The sequence below is a fragment of the Sinohyriopsis cumingii genome, unplaced genomic scaffold, assembly GCF_028554795.1.
Source record: "Sinohyriopsis cumingii isolate HCF-2022 unplaced genomic scaffold, ASM2855479v2 utg000624l, whole genome shotgun sequence".
In the NCBI taxonomy this organism is placed as follows: domain Eukaryota; kingdom Metazoa; phylum Mollusca; class Bivalvia; order Unionida; family Unionidae; genus Sinohyriopsis; species Sinohyriopsis cumingii.
Window position 1 is genome coordinate 3,287,852 of NW_028315919.1, and position 26,575 is coordinate 3,314,426.

Genomic DNA, 26,575 nt, shown 5'->3' on the forward strand with positions numbered 1-26,575 from the left:
TAATTATGTGCTGACAGTGTTTTGATAACTGACTTGCGGAAGTATTTGTTGTAGTGTTGCACAGAATTAAAAACTGGCCTCCTATGTATTATGATGTTAATTATGTCTTTTGAATCAAATAAAGGAGGTGGATTAAAGGAAAGTTAAAAGGCACACAAATCCTACAAACTTAAAATCTAGTGGCCCGATTGCATGTTGGGTGAACTCACTTCATGGATCAATCAAACACTGTTAAAATAATACTGTGTAACATAAACTACCTTAAATGACCCAACTTTTTCATAAATGTGATCAAAGATAGCAAGGCAACCAAGCTAAAAGAATACATCATAAAAAAAAGAGTTTGGTTTCACAGATACAGACCGTTGTGGGCAAGAGAGTTTCAGAGAATTCCTGAACTGGCACTAAGAGATATCCTAAAGGATGATAAGAAGTTTCACTGTTACTTCCAATGAAATCATGACATCAATAATGTACTAATTGAACAAATCAGAAATTGAGTTTCGACGTAGATGATTGTCTCATGAAACAAATTGTTTTTAAAAAAAAGGAATCTTGTTAGATCATGTATTAACAGTTATTCTAGTTCCTTGCTAATAGACTCCCGATTTGGCAGGATATGATTAAATACCACTCCAGGAATCAAACTAATCAACAAAACAAAAAGCAGGGATGTAATACACAGATGTTTTCGTGTGCACATGATGGTTGTTAAAACCAGTTGGAACGATCTTTCACATGTTGGATATTTTGAAAATAAATGTTATTTATACAGAATAAGAATTAGAAAAAGCACGTTATTAACAATTAATATCGACGTGATTGTAAAACAAGGATTCAGTCATTAAAAGCCCAGTCCTCTAACTCCCCTACTTGCTGTTTTCTAGATGTTTAAGTGGATTTTTTTTTCAATTTTTGGAGGTTCATCGGTAACTCGCACCCTTGCTTATAGTGTGGCCTATCTTTGTGGACCCCGTTGTGCATGAGTTATCGAGGGAGAAGTGTATGTGTATACTGTATTCAGGCCATTTTCATTTGCTGAAGCTTTCTGTTTTTTGGAGTCCTAAACAGCTTTCCAAACTTGTTGTTATCAAGACTCACAAATTCTACACATATTGATTCATATTGTGGTTTTTATCTTTAAAAAATGTCCTTTAATACTTGTAACTGGAATAGAAAGCCCTGAATATCATTCAGCATATGTGTACTTGACAGAAAATTCCATTTTGACATATGAACATATGACACTGTAAATTAAGTGTATATCAAAGAATTTAGGGCAGGTGCAGACTGAAATTGTCAAAAACCAAGACATGGAAGCATAATTTTAGTATCAACACTGCACATGGAGGAGAGAAAGGGGAATGTCACTCTCTTTTTCTGGGTCTGAAAACAATGTCAGAAAAAATGTGCATCACCTGCAGGAATCAAGAAATGTGGCCCACAATTGAGAAATGAATGATTTTAGCTCAACAAATATGAAACGTACCAAGCCACAGCACCAAATAAATTCAAACAGTGAATTGGAAACCAAGGAGAAGCTGCTTTCATATTAACATATAATGGGTTTCTGAACCCACCACTCACAGCCAGGCAATTAATGGAACAACCTGTATACAGATAAGAAGTGCACAAGAATTTTACTCCCCCAACTTAAAAAACTGTTATGTGCTGATTATTTGACAGAAATTTTTCTGACAAGTTTGTCATGCCTGCAATTAAGTCTTATATACCACTATAAATATCTAATTAATACTGATGTATGTATTGTGACTCAATGGTCTTAAACTATGTAACAGAAAAGGAGCAAAACCAAACAGGTTAGTAAAATAAAAAATAATATATTTTCTTATAGTACAAAGTGAAAATTAAAAAGACACTGTATTGTGAATTAAATCCCAAACAATCCTAATGTTCTTTCACAAGTCCAAAAGTATAGAATGTTCTGAATGAATTTCTTTAGTCTTCATTGTTTTGATTTATCACAGTGATATTAGTGAGAATATCTTTGAACGAGTCTTCAATAATCTCAAAAAAGTGTTCTAGACTACAAAGTCAAGGAGCACTTTATAATTTCAAAAAATAAGTTAAATGATTATGCTCAGATTATATTTGAACACAACTATAAGTGATTCCACAGACTGATCATATGAGAGGAATTAATAATTATTTACCACATCCTGTACATACTAATTTCACTTAATCTAAACACTCGAATGTCCTAGGGAAAAAAATGAGGTTTTGAACTCAGATGCAAGTAAACATCTTGTTTACTTATTAGAATCATGACAAAAATCATGTAGACAGTTCCCTCATCACTGAAAAAAATTAAGCACAAGATAGATATACAGAAATATATATACAGATATATAACAGATATCTTCTGTATCAACTTGTAATTTGTTCACAGCATGTTTTGAGACAGATTGCTAATGTACTTCTGTAGACAAGTCATTATATGTACCTTTAGGTATTGCTCCAAACACGTGCCAGATCTAAGAGGATATTGGCATGAAGAAGCTGAGAAAATACTGTTCTGAGAATTTCAACATGAATTTAATTAATGAATCATAAACAGCCTGCTGTATATAAACATTTGCCAGGGCATTATGGGTGATTGGTTTTTTATTATAGCAAACCATGTATGATTTTTATCCTTACTGATCAGTTACTAAGTACATACTACAAAATGGAGTTTAAGAAACTCAGTTAAGCTGTGCTCAAACATTTGTTATCGCAACTCCTAAATGGATGGTCATATTTAGCACGGAGTTTTCAGTAAAAGACTTTATGATACTTAGTTGCTACCAAATGAAAATGGCATTGATCTGTCATTCAATATGGCCATCACAACAGCCAACATGAAAATCTTATTATAACTACTCCGTCTGAATGAATGGTCATATCTGAGTTAGATAAATCAATGATCGTCTGAATGAATGGTCATATCTGAGTTAGATAAATCAATGACCTTCTGTTTTTTATGTCAGATTCAAGGTCAGTGGCTATGACAGATAATTTCGTATTGCACTTAAAGGTATCTTGACAACATCTTAACTTGGATTTGTAAGAAATTATTTTTGTTACCAATTTTGGTACATTGGTGTTTCTCACAATATCAGAGATGTGTTTCTATTTGCGGCAGTTACAAAGAATAAAAGGACAGAAGAAACAAACTTAATGTAGATTCCTTTGAAAGAAGTTCAGCTAATAGAGCATAGGTCCCTTTAAGGGATTATTAGAATTTAAATTTGTTTGATAACCTTATTTAAAGGCCTTCATTTTTTTCTGTTTCAGCCTCAAGTATGGTGATATCAGGAATTTGTGTTTTCTTCATCCCCATTGTACATAACAAAGTACAAAATCTGCTTATTTCCTGTGCATTTGGGGCAGTATCTACAGTGGGTTGGAATGCTTTGGATGTTCTGCAGACTGAACTCTTCCCTACAGCTATCAGGTAAGGAGAACTATCAGTGCCATAATAGTATGCCAGCATGATACACACATTTAATCTGATTGGCTGGAATACATTAGTGGAATTTTAAAGGTCAGCAGAACATAATCTTTTTATTAATGCTTAGTAGACCTCTGCTATGTCTGAGATTAGATCTTTATCAGTGCTTAGTAGACCTCTGCCATAACTGAGATTGGATCTTTATTAGTGCTTAGACCTCTGCCATAACTGAGATTGGATCTTTATCAGTGCTTAGTAGACCTCTGCCATGTCTGAGATTGGATCTTTATTAGTGCTTAGTAGACCTCTGCCATAACTGAGATTGGATCTTTATTAGTGCTTAGACCTCTGCCATAACTGAGATTGGATCTTTATTAGTGCTTAGTAGACCTCTGCCATAACTGAGATTGGATCTTTATTAGTGCTTAGTAGACCTCTGCCATAACTGAGATTGGATCTTTATTAGTGCTTAGACCTCTGCCATAACTGAGATTGGTTCTTTATTAGTGCTTAGTAGACCTCTGCCATAACTGAGATTGGATCTTTATTAGTGCTTAGTAGACCTCTGCCATAACTGAGATTGGATCTTTATTAGTGCTTAGACCTCTGCCATAACTGAGATTGGTTCTTTATTAGTGCTTAGTAGACCTCTGCCATAACTGAGATTGGATCTTTATTAGTGCTTAGACCTCTGCCATAACTGAGATTGGTTCTTTATTAGTGCTTAGTAGACCTCTGCCATAACTGAGATTGGATCTTTATTAGTGCTTAGTAGACCTCTGCCATAACTGAGATTGGATCTTTATTAGTGCTTAGACCTCTGCCATAACTGAGATTGGATCTTTATTAGTGCTTAGTAGACCTCTGCCATAACTGAGATTGGATCTTTATTAGTGCTTAGTAGACTTCTGCCATAACTGAGATTGGATCTTTATTAGTGCTTAGACCTCTGCCATAACTGAGATTGGATCCTTATCAGTGCTTAGTAGACCTCTGCCATGTCTGAGATTGGATCTTTATTAGTGCTTAGTAGACCTCTGCCATAACTGAGATTGGATCTTTATTAGTGCTTAGACCTCTGCCATGTCTGAGATTGGATCTTTATCAGTGCTTAGTAGACCTCTGCCATAACTGAGATTGGATCTTTATTAGTGCTTAGACCTCTGCCATAACTGAGATTGGATCTTTATTAGTGCTTAGACCTCTGCCATAACTGAGATTGGATCTTTATCAGTGCTTAGTAGACCTCTGCCATGTCTAAGATTGGATCTTTATTAGTGCTTAGTAGACCTCTGCCATAACTGAGATTGGATCTTTATTAGTGCTTAGACCTCTGCCATAACTGAGATTGGATCTTTATTAGTGCTTAGTAGACCTCTGCCATAACTGAGATTGGATCTTTATTAGTGCTTAGTAGACCTCTGCCATAACTGAGATTGGATCTGTATTAGTGCTTAGACCTCTGCCATAACTGAGATTGGATCTTTATTAGTGCTTAGTAGGCCTCTGCCATAACTGAGATTGGATCTTTATTAGTGCTTAGTAGACCTCTGCCATAACTGAGATTGGATCTGTATTAGTGCTTAGACCTCTGCCATAACTGAGATTGGATCTTTATTAGTGCTTAGTAGACCTCTGCCATAACTGAGATTGGATCTTTATTAGTGCTCAGTAGACCTCTGCCATAACTGAGATTGGATCTTTATAAGTGCTTAGTAGACCTCTACCATGAATGAAGTTGGATCTTTATAAGTGCTTGGTAGACCTCTGCCATGTCTGAGGTTGTTTTTGTAATCACATTGCATGTGAGATCACCAGTGATACCAGATGGTACATAATGGTAATGATTGGTAGGTCAGAACACTTAAAAATCGTGGGGGGAATATAGGTTGGTCATAATGGGGGGGGGGGTATTATTAGTTGGTTGGAATATGGGGGGAGGAATGATTGGTAGTTCAGATTATCGGGGTGGGTGGGTGATTGATTGGTCAGAATTCATGGAGAAAAATGATTAGTTGGTCAGAATATGTGTGGGAGTATGATTGGTTGGTCTGAACTAGTGGGGTGACATGATTGGTTGGTCAGATTATTTGGGGAGGATAATGATTGATTGGTTGAATATGTGAGGTAAAAATAATATAGCAGAGTACCATACATCACAGATGGCACCTACATAATGCATTGTCAACATACTGGCATTACTTGAGTATTTTTAGTTCATCTGACCATAAAGCCAGCTCTGTGTTCATTTATCATCTGTCACTCAACATTTGCTTGCTACCACTCTGGAGGCCATGTGTTTTGTCCCGTTTTGATCAAATTTGGAATATAGGTTTATATCAACAGTTTCAAACATAATCTTTTATCTAATTGGCTGAGCTTGTTACAATTCTGGAAGCCATAGTTCTGATACAGTTTTGAACAAACTTGGGCTTGTATCATCAGGCTCTTGGGTTAGTTCAGTGTTGAGTGAGATCACTGTTCCTGTTAAAAAGGTGATCTTGCTTCTGATATGCTGGACTTGTTACCATTCTGGAGGCCATTTTTCTCAAAAGATTTTGATCAGACTTGGAATGTAAGCTTATATGATCCTTATCTTACATGATTTCAGTAATGAGTGAGAGTCACGCATATTAATGAAGTGATCTTCTATCTAATGGGTTCAACTTATATATTTCTAGGGGCTGTTTTTTAAATCCAATTTTGAATCAACGTCAAGTTGTCCAGTGAGTTTAATTATGAGCAAGATTTACACTGAAATTCAGCACAGAAATATTATCAGATTGTATGCAATGTAATCTAAATTATTTTTTCCGCTTTAAAACACCTTCTAGAGCCTCTGGGTAGCTGAGTGGTCTGATCACTGCGATCTCATCTTTGTGCACATGGGTTAAAGTTTTGGGCTCGGTTAATGTGAGTATGTGAGGATTATTGGACTAACAGCAGCTCATTTAACTCATTCAGCCCCAGACCCGTTATCAGTATCACTGCTGCTACGCCCCAGCAGCGCAAAGCTATGTCTAGCTGCGTGTGCCCCAGAGTTTTTACCTGTTTGAAAAATTTTGTAAACATCGTGCACATGCATTCACTCTTACCTTAATTTCTCTGCTTATATCCAATTAAAATCCAAGAAAGTTTCACCATTTATTGCAAATGAATTTGTCTACACAGTGATGTATGTTTTTTCCCTATTTGTCCAAGTCTTTCACGACTTATTTATACAGAATTTACAAAATTATGTGCAACGTTTATCCGCAAGAACTCGATCATCATCGCAGTCAGCATCCTCATCTTCGGACGATTCAATCTCAGAAACTTCTATGTCTGAATCGAAATCTCACAAAATATCCAACTGCCGAACATATATTTCCTCAGCTTGCTCAGTATTTTCAAGATCAAACCCGAGAAACTCCTCATTTTTGTTCTCATCAAAAATCACTCTTACGTCCGCCATCATTTACGATTTTTCATGACCAGAACACGTGTAGTTAAACCGCTTTCAAAACAGGAGCCCTTAGCTTCTGAACAATTCAAATTTCCGCAAATGAAAGTAAAATCATTTCTGATTGGTTTAATAGTTGTTAGTTCTTGGAATAAACCCATTTCTAACCAATCAGAGACGTTGAATCTAACACACATTCATCACGCTTGGAGACGGAATCGGCCATTGAATGCAGTAAAAAAATCACGACTACAGGCGGGATCGGCCATTGAATGCAGAAACGGGATCGGGGCTTAAAGGGTTAAGGGCTCTCATCATCCATTATGTTGACAGCTGATTGATATACAGAGTTTTGTGGCCTGCCATTCTTAGAGGCCCCTGACTCAGCTGGAATACCTTAAATCACCTGGTGTTAATTCCTCCTCAAAACTTGACTTACGCAGGGATATATTTCATCCCAAATTAAGGAGCAGTTCATGTTTATCTGACAGGATCACATGCTGTTCATCATAACAAGAATTTTTTTGAAAAGACCTCATCCACTTATTGCTCCTGGAAACCCTGAATGCAGCATCAGATTTTGTTCCCCCATTCAAAAATCTTTATATGACACCTCCAGATTATGCTGCTATGAAACTGGAGATACTACAAGGACATTCTTTCAGGATCCAGATATTGTCACCTACTGAGTTTGTAGCTTTATCAGGCCAGGGTTTTAGATGGAGTTCTTATACATGCCCCAGAACCTTACTATGTCCAGTATTCACCTAGAGCCCAAGGGTAGTTCATCAGGGTTTGTCTTCCTGTTGATATTAATAATCTAGAAATGCAGATCATCTTCCTGGCACTTTACACCAACTCATCATGCATAGCTTTGTTATGGTTGCCACAGACATGTTAGTTATGGCATACCACAGACATCAGGGCACTCATGACCCTTTTCTTTGTTCAGAAAGTCAGAAACCTCGGACAGTTTTGAAGTGGATCACTCCACCATATTCCAGACAAGATAAATATTCTTGCAAGCAACCTGGCAGTCCTGACAGATTGCTTTCTGCACTAGCTGGTCGCAGAGAGAATTTTTTGTTGTAACCAGTTTGAACAATAAGCTACCACTTAATGCCTCTTCATTTCTGGACCTATCTGCAGGAGTGGTGGATGCCTTCAGTCTCATTTGGGATTTATTGGACATAAACACCTTCTCACCTTTCAGGGGTATCCTCCTGTACAACAATCCACAGATTCTCCACTTTCATGTCTGGCTTAAATAATCTGTCCACAAGATCAGTTTTTGAATAGGGTTGCCATCTGTATCACCCAGGCTAGAACACAACTTATATCAAAGATTTATGATACCATGTGTAGAATATTCTGTAATTGGTGCAGTAAACAATGCATTGATCCAATCTGTCACCCTTTAACTGCAGTTGCAGATTTTCTTTTCGATCTTTTCAACAACAACAAAAATCAACTGGTCTCCACCTCTCCAATACTCTTAAATTCTCTATGTTCTCCGCCTTATGGTTAGACCCTCATCCTTCACAACTGATCAAGTAATTTGAGTTTCAGTCTTATCACGTGTTAATGCTTTGATGAAACTTTCATGCGTTCTTTTATCATAATCTAAACAGCTTTATGAACCCTTGGATCAGACTTGCTTGTAGAACCTTTCCTTAACTCATTCGGCCCCGATCCCGTCTGTAAGCGTGATCCGGTTTCTGTATTCAATGGTCGATCCTGCCTGTAGTCGTGGTTTGTTTACTGCATTCAATGGCTGATCCCATCTGCAATCATGATGAATGTATGTTAGATGCAACGTCTCTGATTGGTTACAAATGTTTTTTTTCCAAGAACTAAACAACTATAAAATCAGTCAGAAATGATTTTACTTTCATTTGTAGAAATTTGAATTGTTCAGAAGCCAAGGGTTACTGTTTGAGAGCAGTTTCACTACACGTGTTCTGTTCATGAAAATCATAAATGATGGCAGACATAAGAGTGATTTTTCATGAGTGCAAAAATGAGGAGTTTCTCAGGTTTGATCTTGAAAATATTGAGCAAGCTGTGGAAAGATATGTTCGCCAGTTGGATATTTTGCGAGATTTAGATTTGGACATAGAAATTTCTGAGATTAAATCATCAGAAGATGAGGATGCTCACAGCGATGATGATAGAGTTCTTGCAGATAAACGTTGCACATAATTGTGTAAATAGTGTATAAATAAGTTGTGAAAGACTTGGACAAATAGGAAAAAAATACATCAATGTGTAGACAAATTCATTTGGAATAATTGGTGAAAATTGTGCAAATTTTAGTTGGATATAAGAAGAGAAATTATGTAAGAGTGAATGCATGTGCATGATGTTGTCAAAACTTTTCAAACAGTTAAAAACTCTGGGGCACAAGCAGCTAGACACGGCTTAGTGCTTCTGGGGCATAGCAGCAGAGATGCTGATAACAGTGCTGGGGCTGAATGAGTTAAGAATGGTCTTCCTTCTTTCTTTCATCAGAAGGTCTGAAATTCATGCCTTACCATTGGAAAGGGGTTGCTTTTGATTCAGTGACAACTGTTATTCAGTTTCTCTTCTTTGCCAACTTGTCCTTTAAGTGAAGAATCATTAGCCTCTAAACCAATTGTAATCCCTAGTCTTAGTTGCATCTGTGCTTGGGATGATCCGTATAGACTCCTTTTGTCTAGTCAGAGCCTTACATTTTTATTTAGGTCAATCAAAAGAGAGAACCTCTGATATTTAGGCAGCCATCATCTCAAGGTGGCGTATTCTTTTAAAAGAGCTTATCAGTCACAGACTGAGATTTTGATGAAGCCTATTAATGAGGTGAAATCATATAATTGACTGAGCTTATGAACACTCCAGAGGCCATAATTCTGATATGATTTTGTATGCAAGCTTGCATCATTAAGATCTCAGATGAGTTCAATTATGATCAAGACCATTGAATATTAATGAGAATTCTGGCAGATCATAGAATAGGTCATGACTCCAACACCTTAAACACTGAGCTACTGCAGCTTCCATTTGTGAGGACCTAATTGTGTGTAAATTTGCATTCACAGGCTGACATTTGACAACTAAAAGTTGAGTGATATCAGGGTCACTTGGGCCTCTTGGTTTTGCTATAGCTTTAATCTCTGTCATCAAGATAGATATGGAATTCAGGAGAATCGGCGGTATATTTACATGAACACAATGCTCACCATTCCTCAAGTTTTATTTCATCAGAAATTTTGTAATGATAGAATACACTCATGAAAAAGATATACATCTTGAACAATTTTCATATCTATTCATTATAATGTTTCCATATTGCATGTATGTGTGATGGAGGTAGAGACAAAACTTTGTGAAAATGTATTATAATATTTATTAGTGCATGTTCTTGACGTCTGGCAAGGAAAGGAATGTTTTTCACATTGAAAACAATGCTTAAAGTCATCAACTCTAGTAACTAAGTTTGTCCGTCTTATTAAGGGTGATTGTTAATTTTTAATAAAACTTTTGTACATAATGTAACAATGGGCCTTCTTCAGTCATACCTTATTACCCAAGATGGGTAAAACTGTTTTTCATATTTAAAGAGTAGCTATCAGTAAAGAGTCATATTCCTTGTTCACTTTTAATGGTTCTACATAAAGAATCAGTGATTACTTTCTTGACTCATTGGTTGTCTTGAGCAAAATAAAAACATAAAAAGTACATCTGCACCTTCAGGATTCCATATGGTTACAACTTGTAAAATTTGTGAAGTTAAATTGATAGATTTTGATTCTGATATTGACTTTAACTTTCTGTTTTTAGATCAACAGCCTTTGGTGTGATGACAGGTATTGCTCGGATTGCAGCAATTCTCGGCAATGTGGTATTTGGTCAGCTCGTGGATATTCATTGTTCTGTACCAATAATAATGGTTTCAGTTCTTTTATCTTTTGGTGGACTGTGTTCAATCAAATTACCAAACACTATACGAATTGATATACATTAGTTTTCACCTCATTATGTGCCCCTTGTCATTTACAATTCTTCGGTTTCAGTATTTTTAATATTTTGCCTGTTTTCTACCCATCCATCCATCAATTAGCCTCACTAAAAGTTTTGGGACATTTAAGATAGACATACTAGACTTTCTTCTGTTTCAATATTTTAAATATTTTTGTCCATTTTACATGCAAACATCAGTTGATTATTCATACTTTCTTTAAAGATGCAAATCTCAAAAAACATTTAAGATTGCTCTGAAATTTGGTACACATATTGCACTAGTAATATTAGATGTGCCTTTGGCTGTGTGCAGTTCCATCCATCCATATATCCTTCACACTTTTGTTTCTGGAGCAAAAATTTTCAAGATATCTCTATGAAACTTTACACATTGATCCAAATTGAGCAAGCATGCACATACACACACAACCACTTTACCATATACTTTACAGATATGAACTTCCTGTACATGAGATCTTTGAAAGATCCTTGTGTCTATTTACAGACACACTTCCTGTACATGAGATCTTTGAAAGATCCTTGTGTCTACTTACAGACACACTTCCTGTATATGAAATCTTTGAAAGATTATTGTGTCTACTTACAGACATTTTGCATACTTTTGTCTGCTTACAGACATTTTGCAGCACTGGGGACGTAACTGACTTGATCATTTCTGTTTCTTATATTAGCTTCAAATAACAAAATGGAGACATTGTTAATATTAAATTCCATGTTCAGGTTTTATGTTTTAGTTTGGAAGTCAGTTGCAGCAGGGTTAAATCATGGCATGGTGTTAGTGCAAAAATATTTGTTTCATTTGTATTTTGAACATTTGGAAAATGTGAAAATAATTTGTTATTTATAAATTCTTTTTTAATTTTCTTTTTTACATGCATGTATACTCAGATTAAAGATTGCATTGTAAATTTTTATATAGCCCATCAACCCCTATAATTTGCATTTTTGGGGTCTAAATTATAGCTTTGTTCTTGGGGATGCACAAATAATATAGAAATAGAAAGCCAAGAAATATTGTGTCCAGCAATTTCGGTCACGCCAGCATGCACAAAAGCTGATCAGTTTAGATTTTTCAAATTTGTTTCTCGTCATCTTGCATGAGGGTGGAATAGATTTAGCTCAGAATACATTCTGACAAATCCAACTGTTGCTTTATTTGATCATATTGCTGTACACAGTGGGGCTTGTATTGAGAGCCTTTCTGCCAATAAAAGTGGTCTCTCAAGACCGTTGATCTCTGATAACAGGTTTGTGTGATAGGATCAGTTTCTTATGTCAAAATTAAGTACTGTTTAAGAAAAAATTAACCACAATTACTGTATATGAACTTTGTTGTTGTTGTAGGGTTTAACGCCATTTTTCAGCACACAATAGGCTATACATGGCGGCCAGTATTAATGGTGGAGGGAAAACCCTGGACCCTGGAAAGAACCACCAACCCACGAGAAGCTACTGGCAAGCTTTCTCACATACCCACATTGGCTGAATCCAAGACTCGAACCCACGCAGACAGGTGAGATGGCAGTGATCCATAACGGAGAGCGCTTTAGACCACTCGGAGCCCCTGTATATGAACTATGTTCTTTATTCATGATTCTTCTTAAAATGTTGCATGCATTTGTCTATAAATAATTTCATATCACAATAAGATATACATTACACATGAATCATATTTATATTTGAAGATCACATGTGCATGTATTATCATATGAATTGCAAAGTGAACACAGACAGTGTTTCTCCAGTATTAGAATTTTTATTTTTTTTTCACCAGAGGTTTTATGGATTATCTCCAAAGACAAATGATGTATTAGACTGCTACATTGAATCCCAATAGAAAAATTTCTCAGTATGACATTATCTGCATTTTGTGGGTTTTCACAAAAGATAAAGAAACAGTATAAATCTTTTGAACTGAATGCATATGTCCTTGACTATTCCCATTTGAAGAAAGAATGGTTAATCATAATCATAATGGTCATTCTTATGAATTTGGCACTACAGTGGCAGTTAGTGACATGTACTTTAGACTGGCTTCCAATCAGTAAGAGACAACACTAAATGCATTGCCTGTAAAATTGGGGAAACTGGTAGCCAACCTAGTTTTTATTTTTATTTCTTAGGACAGTCTGTTCTTTCTAAACCTTCATGGTTACAAAGGATTAAATAAACGTAAGTGGTGTTTGTCTCTCTTCTTGCAGTACATTCATTCAGAGCATTGTTATTTAGAGTAATCTTCAATTTGCATTTATACCATCATAAGCAGTCATGGTTACAAAAGATTAAATCACGGTTTGTGGTATTTGTCTGTGTGTGTGATGCAGTCATTCATAGCAGTGTTAGAATGCATATATTGCAAAAATATTATGGTCATTCATTTTATTGTGCAGGATGTTGCTAATGACTTTGCTTATGTAATAATATTGATTCAAGCTAATGTGGATAGGTGAGAAAGCTTGCCAGTAGCTTCTTGTGGGTTGGTGGTTCTTTCCGGGTTCTTCCTCCACCATTAATACTGGTCGCCATGTATAGCCTATCATGTGCTGAAAAATGGCGTTAAACCCTACAACAACAACAAAAAAAAGATTCAAGCATTACTGTTGTGGTTGTATGTGGTCTAAAGCACTTATCATTCCGGATCACTGCCATCTCACCTCTGTCCATGTGGTTCGAGTCTCAGGCTCGGCTAATATGGGTATATGAGAAAGCTTGCCAGTAGCTTCTCATGGCTTGGTGGTTTGGTGGTTCTTGCGGGTTTTTTCCATGATTCTTCCTCTACCAGTTATACTGGCCACTATATATAGCCTATCTTGTGCTGAAAAATGGTGTTAAACCCTACAACAACAACAACAACAACAACAACAGTTGTGGATGTAAATAACCAGTTTTTGTTCATGGTTGAATTCACTCATTACAAGTTTTACTGTATATTCTGATGTCCTCAGTTTTAATGCACTTGAGCACTTACTGTCACATTTTCAGAAATATGCTCCATTGTTACTGATACCTCTCATTTTATTTTCTATGTTATTTTAGTAAAGAATGCATATCAAACAACAATGATTATTCTTTCAAACTATTTTTGACATGCTTACAACCAGTTAACCCCTTGTCGGAAACTTTGTGTACTATAACACACTTCATAAATCAACTTCTGCCACTTAACAATGCCATACATATGCTCTGCAACATTAATTTATTGCATAGCAATTTCAGGAGCACATAGAAAATGCACAATTATAGGAACAAGCACATGATTTAGCATTCCTAAGGTTTTCTTATTTTTATCATATATGTAGTGTTGGGTGATCTTATTTTCTGAAAAGCAGAAATTATCAAATTGGGGAAAATCATGATGGTATTGTAAAAAAATAGTTAACTTGTAAGCAAAAATTATTTGATTCAGCTTATGAGCTGTTTTAACAAATAGTTCACAGTATGGGTATACAGAAAAGAAGCGCTGTTTTGGAACTAGAAAAATCTTTTGAATATGTTCCTTTTTTAACTTGAAAACTCTTTAATGTGTTTCTTTTGGAACTTGAAAACTGTTGAATGTGCTGTTTTGGAAATTGAAAACTCTCTTGAATATGCCATTTTAACTTGAAAACTCTCTTGAGTGTGCTTTTTGAGACTTGAAAACTCTTTTGAATGTGTTCATTTTGGAACTTGAAAACTCTCTTGAATGTGCTATTTTGGTACTTTAAAACTCTTGAATATGCTGTTTTGGGACTTGAAACTCTTTGGAATGTGTTCCTGTTGAAACTTGAAAACTCATGAATGTGTTCCTTTTAGAACTTGAAAAGTCTGGAATGTGTTCCTTTTGGAACTTGAAAACTCTCTTGACTGTCCTGTTTTGGAACTTGAAAACTCTCTGGATTGTGCTGTTTTGGAACTTTAAAACTATCTTGAATATTCTTTTCTGTAACTTGAAAACTCACTTGAACACATGCCTTGTGGAACTTTAAAACTCTTGAATGTACTGTTTTGGAACTTGAAAATTCTCTTGCATTCTTTATAACTCATTGCTGTGGGAGTGCAAATAATCAGGGCCATAAGCCATGAAGTTACAGGAGAAAGGATTCATTTTAAGTTTACTTTCATTCCTATCTTAATTAAGAAAATTAAATATGTGAAAAGAAGTTAAATATCAAGATTCAATTAAAGGATAATAAAATAATTACTGTTAAAGTAAATTTGATAATTCCCATCAAATAGAATATGCTAATAATTTGATATAAAAAGAAACACTGTCAAGGATATTGATTGACCTATAAAATATATGGTAAAAAGTCTGTTTTTCTTGTAAATATGCACCAATTATAACAGCATAGATCAATCTCTGAATTAAGTATTGACCTCACTTCACATAAAACGTGATAACACAGTACACAACTCTGAATATGTTACTAATGCAGATAGTCACTGCGATTCACATTGCTGTCACCTGCTTTGTAGCTGACCAGATGACTATACTATGGCAGGTAGTTGATTCATTCTGTCAGAGAACTTTTGTCAGGAAACTATATGGAAAAAAGAAAAATTTGTAAATAGTTTTTTTTCTTTATGGTATTTATCTTAGTACGTGTAATAGGGTTTTTTGACTTTTTTTGTCATATGAATCATTGTTGACCAGCAAAGACAGATGTGGTCATGATATTGTTGAGAGATGTGTTCTTTCCAGAACTGGGTGTTTTATGACATTAGCATCAAAACAGGACAGGACAATACATGAAGAAAGCAACCCATGCATTCATTAAGAGTCTCCATGCAAGTCTGTATCATCATATCTACATTTTTATCTTCACATGGTTTGTAATTTGATGTTTGCCGACGTGGGGAATGTGCAAACTATATAGGTTCAGTATTTTCTTCAAGGAATTTTTGGGTGAAAAACAAGGTATATGCAAATTAAATAAGAACGCAGATTTCACTGGGGAGAAAAAGTAATGGAGTATTTAAGTTCGTGCAAATTAGGCTTGCTATAAATGCATTTTCATATTGATCTTTAAGTTAGTTTTCCAGATCCTAATTTATTTCTAATTTTCTACAGTTGTATATATGAATTTGTTAAATACTCCTGGTGAATGTGCAGTTGATGAATACCACTACTAATGGATTCACTTTTCATGCTTAAGTTTAAAATGTACAAATTGTGCTAAGCACGAGCTTTTGTCTAATATCTTTTTAGCTCCTCTGCTCATAAACTAGACAGTCTGTCATTCATTTGTTTATCTGTCTGTCTGCTAGAACAAGTTTGTTATTGCTGTTACTCTTAAACCTTTTGAAGGATTGACATGAAACTTTGTACTCACATTTATCCCACAGTCTAGCTGGTTCAGAGTGAATAGGGTGCCACCAGGACATGCAGAAAATCTTGGCACTATTCCTTATAAATGGAAGATCATATTGATATGAGGATTTTACTGCAACACTTCATATAAATATAAATAAGTGGTTGAAATTATCTTGTTGGTCTGCATAAGTAGATACATAAATATCACATACATAGTTATGTGCAGTAAGTTAGATGCTTTTACATTTGTAATTTTGTAAAATTTCTCTTCCAAAATACCAGAAATCCTGTGTGCATTTATTTTCTGTATACACGTATTGTCCATATTTACTTAATGTAAAATATTGACAGTAGATTTAAATTTAGACAGCTTTTTCATATCAGGTATGCTTTATACATTTTGACAACTATTTGGTGTCAGATATGCATTATAAATTTAGACAGCTATTTGGTGTCAGATATGGTTTATAAATTTAGACAGCTATTTGGTTTCAGATATGCTTTATAAATTTTACAACTATTTGGTGTCCAATATGCTTTATAAAGTTTGACAACTATTTGGTGTCAGATATGCTTTATAAATTTAGACAGCTATTTGGTGTCAGATATGGTTTATAAATTTAGACAGCTATTTGGTTTCAGATATGCTTTATAAATTTTACAACTATTTGGTGTCCAATATGCTTTATAAAGTTTGACAACTATTTGGTGTCAGATATGCTTTATAAATTTAGACAGCTATTTGGTGTCAGATATGGTTTATAAATTTAGACAACTATTTGGGTTCAGATATGCTTTATAAATTTTGCAACTATTTGGTGTCAAAATATGGTTTATAAATTTAGAAGACAACTATTTGGTGCCGGGTTTGCTTTATAAATTAGGCAACTATTTGGTGTCAGCTATGCTTTATAAATTTTGACAACTATTTGGTGTCAGGTTTGCTTTATAAATTAGGCAACTATTTGGTGTCAGATATGCTTTATAAATTTTGACAACTATTTGGTGTCAGGTTCACTTTATAAATTAGGCAACTATTTGGTGTCCGATAAGCTTCATAAATTTGGAGTTGCGTATATGTTTCAGTCATAATTTAGCATAGAGGAAGAAAGAAGAAATTTGGAAAGAATGTAAACAGGGTTCTTGCATTGGTCTGGAATTATGGAAAAGATCTAAAATTAAAAAATTGCTTTTCCAGGTCTTGAATATGTCTGGAGAAGTTTGAAAAATGACTAAAAAGTCATGAAACAGTCTTACATTTTCATTATTAAAACTGTCTTAGTAAGAAACCAGTATTGTGACTGATCGTTTCCATTTTTGGGAGAAGTTTAAGCATACGGATTTGAAGCTCTTCGGAGGTCTGGAAATCTTTATTTTTTGGTATGGAAAAAGGTCTGGAATCTTTTTTACATTTGTGGCAGGAACCCTTTGTAAAAAGAGAGGGATTTTAAATTGAATACATGTATATGTAGTGGTATTTATCTCATTGAACAACTTTCATTTCATAATTATATGTCTTGATACAGAACTGTGGTTCAGAATAAATATTTCTAGAAATAATTGTGATATTCAGATTTGTGCAAGAAATAGAGTTAATAGTCTTTAAAAAATTCAGACAGCATATGCATGCCCTGCATTGAATTCATTCAAGAAGAAACTAAAGTGATTAATGCTGTGCTTGTACTAGTGTAAGTTTTTTAAAATAATAACATGTAACATTTTTATCCTTGTGAAGACGCAGCCATTTTTGTGATACAGCCAGTCCATCTGTCCATATTTACATCTGCATGTAATGACCTTTAAGTCTTTCACTCTTAGAATTAGACACATGAAACTGGTATCAGTGATAACTCAGTGGGTCTAGATTGTGCCATCACTTTTGGAATCTTTGGACTATATTTGTGAGGGTGGGGAGGGGTGGAGGTGATTTTACAATAATTTCAGTAACTCCTGAGTTGCACATCTCACATATATTATAATAAATTTATGTCATCAGTGAAACAAGTGACCACACATGTAAGGTTAAGATCCCTGGGTGATACCCTGTGCTCTTTCCCTACCCCAGAGAACTTTAACCTTTGGGTCATAATATAGAAACTGTTGAGAGCCTCACTGAGTAACCATGTATACTGTAATCAGCACTAATTCTTATGTGGTTCTAAATATATTCATACCCCAAGGAACTTATCTCTTGGATTATAATCTCAAAACATTAGATCTCAGTACACTGTAACCATATCAACACAGAACAAGACAGGAAATGGCAAATTTATTTATTCATGCAGCTAATATTGAACTTGGGGTCCATCCCTACCCTTCAGCACATGTCCCCTGGGTCATAACTTGGAAACTGTTTTGATCCCCATCCTATAACCATATATACACTCACTTGGCATGAAAAGACAAATTTATTTATGGAAGCAAAGTGAGTGTTGGGCTCATCCACACGCCCATGGGCTTGCCCTCTAGGTCAGATCTTAGAAACTACTGAGATCTAAGTGACTCTTCATGCTTCTTCTTATGTGGGACCATTCTGGTGGCTATGTTGATAGATCATCTGCCTCGGATGCAGGAGGTCACAGGTTCGAACCCCGGCTGATTCATACCAAAGACTTATAAAATGTTAGTAACAGCTGCTGGTGCTCAGCATTAAGAGGGTAGTGTTAGGACTGGTCAGCCTGGTGTCAGGATAATGTGACTGGGTGGGACATTATGCTACATGTCTGCAGCATGATGCCCCAGTGCTACACATCAAATTAAACTGTCACACTGCAGACGTAATAGCAATATGATTGAAAAATTGTCAAAGCTACATTAAAAATCCAAATCACACACACTCTCTTTTTATGTGGTTCTAAATACATCCAACTTTCATAAGCCAAATGAAGTTTTATGTTCAAAGTGTGGGTATTTTGATACAGCTGGTATTGAGTTTTAATTTACTGCAAAGTGTTTGATAATATAGTATAATTTTACAGCATGTTTGCTTCAGGTGTGCTTCTGAAAGACCTTTGATAATATTGCTGATTTTTGTGATTACTATAATAACCTGCATTTTTGGAGTGAAGTATACATGCATGTATAAATACTATTCATACAAGTGGCCCAAATCAGTGCATTACTAGCAAGTTAATATTATTATTTTCCTTGATTCTGTATTTTGTTTTCTTCTTCGAATAATTGTTAGCTGGTATAGTCTACAGGTTTTGAGCTTTTGAAAATAACAATGACAGCAGCTGGCATCCTGGATAATTTGACTAATGACTATTTTTAATTAACCATTTAAGACTGTATGATGGATGTCTTTATAGACCCCATTGTTTAGTTTTTGTACATCATTGTATTTAATTTTTTATTTTCTCGTTTGGTACAAACACATGCTGACATCCCTTGCTATGCAGTTTATCTCAGTAATATTTTAAGATTGCATAACTTAAAACAGGTTCTGAACCATTGCAATGTGTGACAGTGTAAACATGGTATGTGCCACAAAATAGAACTGACTTTACTTTTTGGGGCAATTAATGATTATCATAGTATTGTGTAAAATGTCAAGGTGGTAATTCATTCAAATAGTTCCTTTTCAAATTTACTAAATGTACTGTTGCCATACTAGCTCATGTTTGTTTGAATATTCTTACAAACTTTGCGTGGTTTTTTTAGCTCGGGGGTTTTTGTGGTTTGTGGGTTTTGACAGATGTATATTAATCATTCTGGGCAGTCAGCTCAGCAACTCTCAAACTAGTCATATCACAATTGTTGTGAGTTTTATTTGAGCCAATTGACAGGGAAACTGGCCTTGTGAGATAAAATTTTGATATTTACTTTTTTTCATTTTCACTTTTCATTTTCTTAAGCAACTGTTGTTGATGATATCAACTCGGCCCTGCACTCTGAATCAGGTCCTTATGCTTGTTGATCTCAATCGTATTAATTGGGGTCTCCTCCTAACACAACATCCAGTGTATGAGCAATGACTCAAATATACTGGTGTTGTAAACACACACACCTATGTACTAATGTCAAATTTTATGTGTAATTTTCTTGAGTTATTGAGAAAAATTAAAGCAGTAAACAAACTTTTGCATAAAAGCATAGGAAAATAATATAGACCTTTATTCTATCCAATAACATTTGCTGTAGAATAAGTACAGATCTTTTATGATCCGTCATTGTGAATAATATCAACATCTTTTTATTGGATGTAAGGCACAAAGATGACATAAAATTGTATAAAGAGATAAACGTTATGCAGGAGCACCATGAACTGTGCAAAGTATTTCTTCCAGTCTCTTCACTGTTAGGTATTCTCTCCATCAGCTTGGCTTCTCTGTCTTCTTTCAGAATTTCACTCATGTTTAAGATGTGGTCATAAATGGCACATTGGTTCTGACTGGTAATACAATTTTCTCAGCAACGACAACCTGTTCTGATAAAATTTGCCACTATGATTTTACTGACCTCAGTTCTAAGTCTTTTTTAATGAATATATCATCAGATTCATTATTAATGATTTCCTCCTCGTGGGTGTATATTCCCTGCATTACGAAGAAATGGTTTTGCACATTCCTCTAGGTCTATTGTATTATATGTGACACCAACATCATCTGAGTCTAATGAGGAAGAATGGGATGTAGATGCATAAACCCTACCATATCCCATCTTCCATTACATATGAAAATGCTAAAGATGATCAAACACTTAATACACAAAAGGTTTCAAAGAATAAAATTTTTAAAATTATAAAATCACAGTGCGGTTAGTGATTCTTTCATTTTATTAGGATATGGGGTCATGGACATTTACACAAAAGTCCAGACAAAATGTTGTTTCTGTAAATAGCCAGATAGTAGTTTTCTCATTAGATAAAAAGATAATACTGGTATATCTCATTAGATATAAAGATAATACTGGTATATCTCATTAGATAAAAAGATAATACTGGTTGACTTCTGATTAGATAAAAAGATAATACTGGTATATCTCATTAAATAGAAAGATAATACTGGTATATCTCATTAGATAAAAAGATAATACTGGTCACTCATTCTACTATAATGTGACCAATTAATGATTATTCATGTCGTTAACAAATTTGCAGTCGTAAAACATTTATTGAATTCATTACACCATTAGTTTCTGTTTTGATATATACTATAACACGTTTTTTCTCATTTCAATTTAAATAAAGGTATCTAGACCTTTTTAATTGTGAAAATATATCAAAAATGAAAATCTAATTTACACGTAAAGTAATGTGTCGCTATGCATGCATCCACTTTTTGAATCCTTGACACTTTTTTGTGTTGGTGCTTTTCTCTCTATATTTCGATATTTCTATATTTTGTTGTTTTGCTTGATTGAAAGAAGACACGATCTCAAGCAATAAATACATCGATTATGTTTTATGCTGATTTAAACCTAGTCGCAAAAATTACATTAACTTCCGTAACCTTTTTATGTATATACCAAAACGTTTAGTTAAATCGAAAACAACTATCGGGTTTTTTGTAAGCTAAAAACAGAAAACCGTTAGCTCTGATCTTAGTTCTGTCGAAAAGAAATAGTTGGAAACTTTCTGCTAAGAAGATAATGAAATATAAAAAAAGGATGTCTTACTTAAGACATTAACTTCCGTAACAACTATCTCTGTGAAATGGTAAATTTAAACGGTAAATATTAGGCGAGTTTCACTGCAAGCGCTGGAAATCTTTAATATAAACTATTCAACGAAGACATTATCGATGTCTGTAACCAATAGTTCAATTTTAAATATAAAATATTAACTTCCGTAACTTTTAACTTCCGTAACGGTTTTTTCCGGAATCAGAAGTCGATACCGGATCGAGACTTGTACTTGGTGGTTATTTTTCACGATTCACCGGAAGATTATCGAATATAGCAGACATCATTTATCAACGATTTTTACTATAATTTAGAGCTACTTGTTGTTTTCTTCAGGTAAGTTCTTTGTGTACTAGTGAAAAAGCATGCCAGAAACTTGATTTTAATAGTAGAAAAGACAAATACAACTGATTTTCATCCCAAATACGACCTGATTATAACTTAAAAAAATCGTCTGCATGTTGTCGGTGTAGAGTGAATTTTTGCCCAATCGAAAATCATGTCCGATTCCGTTATGGAAGTTAATTGAAATATTTTTTATATGGTTTTTGTATTCTTTTACATGTTATGCTTTCAATTGTCACTTCTATAACTTTAAATTTAAGCTATTCATGTGTAAATTATAAAATGGGCGTAAGTTAACATCGTGTCTACAGACCAGTGTTCTATGATGATTCTTGATGTTGAGGTATGGCTTATCAAAGATAAAACACACAATGTTACCCCCCCTTCCTAAAAAAAGAAAAAAAAAACTAAAATCGTTGAACAAGAGATCGAGACTAGAAATAAAATTATCACCGTTTCCACTCAATTCTAATATTATTATATTAGTAATAGAAAAAAACGCAAATTGCTTTCGTTATGGAGGTTAAAAGGTTAAAAACACTTCTTGTATTTTTTTCAGTTAACCATGCCACTGTCAAATGCAGAACGACAAAAGAGATGGAGAGAGTGAAAAAAAGAACAGAATCTAAACGCATTCATGGAAAAGGAGAGAAAAAGAAAAAGGGAGTCATATGTTCCAGTTGAAAACCTTGGCGAGAGAGCACATAAAAGAAGGAAAAAAGAAGTAAACGAGAGAGTAAAGAGACATTATTTGAAAAAGAAGATTTCCCAAATGACCCCTGTGAATAACATAGAAGATGGTCCAGGTACATCAACAAGAAGTCATGAAAAGACAACAATATTGGTGAAGTTTCCATCGTTTGGACATAATAAGGGAAAAGGCTTAAGAAAACGGGACAAAAGCTCACTCAAGAATGCACAGAGGAAAATTCAAGAGTTAGAACAGAAAAACGTAGATTTAAGCAAGTGCAACAAACGTATTCAAAAGAGAATAGAAAGACTAAGAGCAAAAAGTACAAAAACTCATGACTCTTCGGATGCAGACTTAGACACAACTCTTGAAACAGACGAAAACTCAGTTCCTAGCTCACGTATGACACCACGATCAAAAACAAATGCACTGCTTAATAGACTTAAACTCACACCATCAGGAAGAAAAATACTTCGAAAAAGGCTTTTCTTTGCCAACTGCATCACAAAAGATTTAAAAGAATCTGTGGCTTCAGTTAAAAAAAGTGTTTTCAAGAAGCTCCCATTTTATACCGCTAGAAAGTATCGCTTCATGTCTGAGTTACATCGAAGAACTGGCATACACAGAAAACAGGTGGTCAAAATAACCACGCTTACAAAGAAACAAGCATCTAAACAGAATCTAAATTTACAAGTAACAAGTTTCCTGGAGAGAGAAGATAACAGCTCAGTACTTGTCAGCAAAAAGAAGAGTGATGTAGTGGTGATTGAAAACATCGAGCATCAAAAGAGAATTTTATCCGACTATATGCATAACCTTCATGACAAATTTCGCTTAGAGAATCCTGATATCAAGGTGTCACAAGCTCGTTTCTACCAGTCAAGACCGAAATATTTGTTGCTAGCTAACTTTGCATCTAGAAGAACCTGTTTATGCGCACGACATCAAAATATGGCTTTGAAACTTAAAGCAATGAGGTCATTAGGTCTAAATCTTCCAAAAAGTCCAGATGCTTTCATTAAAGAACAGGACACGAATGAAAAACTGAAAGAAACACTTGAAACCGGTCTCCCAGATATGGTTAAATACACTCAATGGAAAAAGGTAGTAGAAGGGCAGAAGTCAAGATGGAAAGAAGTTGATGAAGCTGTAGCTAAAACCGATTTTATTCATTTGATGGACAGTCAAACGTCAGAATTCAGAAACCACGTCAAGAGGGTAAAAGTACAGTACCAAGAAATGAGAAACCTTCGAGAAAATTTACCCGAGAATGAAGTAATGTTATGGATGGACTTTGCTGAAAACTTTGTGTGTACCTCCGTGGAAGCAGTCCAGTCTTCATATTGGAATCAGGCTATGGTCAGTCTCCACACTATGGTTGTTTATTTTCCAAAGTCACAAGGCCAACGTCTTCAAAGTTTTGTGGGAGTCTCTGATGTCTTATGTCATAACGCAACAGTTGTTTATACAATTTTGAAGAAACTCATACCAATGCTGCAATCAACTTATCCATCAATCAAAACCATACACTACCTTACCGATTCACCAACGAGCCAATATAGAAACAAAACAATCTTTAAAATTTTGGCTGACCACAATGAAGACTTTGGTATAGCTGGTCGATGGAACTATTTGGAATCGGGCCATGGCAAAGGCCCGTGTGATGGTTTAGGTGCTAGCATAAAAAGAGCCGCAGATATGGCCATTCGTCAAGGAAAATGTCTCATTCAAAATGCTGAAGATTTCTACGCGTGGTCTAAGCAGACGGAAGAGAGTGGTAGCAAAATAAAATATCTGTACTACAACCAGGCAGACGTTGACATGAGCAATGAAACAATACAACAGAAAGAGAAGCCTATGCAAATATCCGGTACCTTTAAGTTACACGCAATTGTGCCAATAAACTCTTGTACGATCCTTACTAGAGAAACATCATGTTATTGTAATGGTTGTCTTGTCAATCCTCAAACCAGCGTCCATGAATGGCAGGAACATGTGATATGTAAAAGACAGGATGAGGAAGTCATTGATACAAATGGAACTCTCATGCCAACTTTAGAGGTCGCTGCCGTTACAAGCGACCAGGAAGAAGTGTTTGAATATGAACGCATTCAGTACTCTGACATTCAACCATCCCGCTGGGTCTCTGCTGTTTACGAACGAAATTTTTATTTTGGTCAAATAGTAGCCATTGATATTGACGATGATGAAGTAGAGATCAATTTTTTAGAGAAATCAGGAAAGTATGGCAAAGCATTCCAAATGCCGTCTAGGGAAGACAAATTGTGGATAAAAAGAGAAAAACTTCTGACCATACTAGAAAAAGAACCAAGACCTGCAGGAAAATCCAAACGATTGGATAAAACTTACCTGATTGACAAAAGTGAGATGGAAAAGGCCGAAAGGGCTTTCAAAATGATCAAATAGACAAAAAAAATGTTTGCCTTTAATCAGTGAACTAAAAGAATAGAATTACTTCGTTCCCTGTAATACAATTTTTAAGAATTCTTTCATGTTCTTTCATGAACTTAGTAAAGTTAACTTCCGTAACGTTTTTACTTGTTTTTTATAATGGAGATAAAAATATACAAGTGCACAAAAAACATATCACCTTAACTTGAAAGATAATGCATTATATTAGCACAAACAAGGAAAGTTAACAATAACTGGCTCTCCCAAACATGCTTTTGGATAGTTTATTTGTTTATGTGTGACTGTTATCCAAACGCAGTTTAGTCTATTTTGAGACTTTATTTGTAAAAACAAAGTATAAAAAACAAGCCTTTCTATAGTATATAACTAAAAGATAGATCAGAATTTAGCTTTAAAAAGTAAGTAAAAGGTTGAAATTTACTATTAATTGGATTGAATAGTCTTTAATTGATTCAACTAACTTCCGTAACGACAAGGTTCACCATGAGAGATGCATTTGGCGTAAAATGAAAACGGTAAACAATTTGTGGGCAATTTTTTGTTTTCATGTGCGGTGAAATGTTAGTAACATGATTAAATATCCAAAACTATGAATTTAGATTGAAAAAAAAATCACTGTATTATTCCATATTTGGTCCGAATTTAGTAGAATCACTGTGGTATATCTCATTAGATAAAAAGATAATACTGGTATATCTCATTAAATAAAAAGATAATACTGGTATATCTCATTAGATAAAAAGATAATACTGGTTGACTTCTCATTAGATAAAAAGATAATACTGGTATATCTCATTAGATAAAAAGATAATACTGGTATATCTCATTAGATAAGAAGATAATACTGGTATATCTCATTAGATAGAAAGATAATACTGGTATATTTCATTAGATAAAAAGATAATACTGGTTGACTTCTCATTAGATAAAAAGATAATACTGGTATATCTCATTAGATAAAAAGATAATACTGGTATATCTCATTAGATAAAAAGATAATACTGGTATATCTCATTAGATAAAAAGATAATACTGGTATATCTCATTAGATAAAAAGATAATACTGGTATATCTCATTAGATAAAAAGATAATACTGGTATATCTCATTAGATGAAAAGATAATACTGTTATTATAATTTATCCTAATGTGCCCACTAAAAATACACCTTGAATCTAGGGTCCTGAAATATTTTGCATCTTGTGTCATCTTATATTTTAATATTTTGATTTTCCTAAACATACAATTCAGTTTATGGAACAAGGAAAAACAG

At 34.6% G+C, this 26,575-nt stretch overlaps 2 protein-coding genes across 3 annotated transcripts in view; both read left to right on the forward strand.

Annotated features, from left to right (window-relative positions):
• LOC149773619 (synaptic vesicle glycoprotein 2C-like) overlaps positions 1 to 21,781 on the forward strand; it is a 79,570-nt gene extending 57,789 nt beyond the window's left edge. For both annotated transcript variants that reach the window (XM_089946350.1, XM_089946349.1), the window contains exons 11-12: positions 3,298 to 3,457; positions 10,716 to 21,781. In XM_089946350.1, coding sequence (XP_089802476.1) covers positions 3,298 to 3,457; positions 10,716 to 10,899 — 344 coding nt within the window. In that variant the 3' untranslated portion in view covers positions 10,900 to 21,781. The remainder of the gene's footprint in view (positions 1 to 3,297; positions 3,458 to 10,715) is intronic.
• Positions 21,782 to 21,837: 56 nt separating this feature from the next.
• Positions 21,838 to 25,297, forward strand: LOC149773620 (uncharacterized). The gene is made up of 2 exons (XM_089946285.1): positions 21,838 to 22,170; positions 22,739 to 25,297. The coding sequence occupies exon 2, from the start codon at positions 22,817 to 22,819 to the stop codon at positions 25,295 to 25,297; it is 2,481 nt and encodes an 826-aa protein (XP_089802411.1). The 5' UTR covers positions 21,838 to 22,170; positions 22,739 to 22,816.
• Positions 25,298 to 26,575: the final 1,278 nt, after the last annotated feature.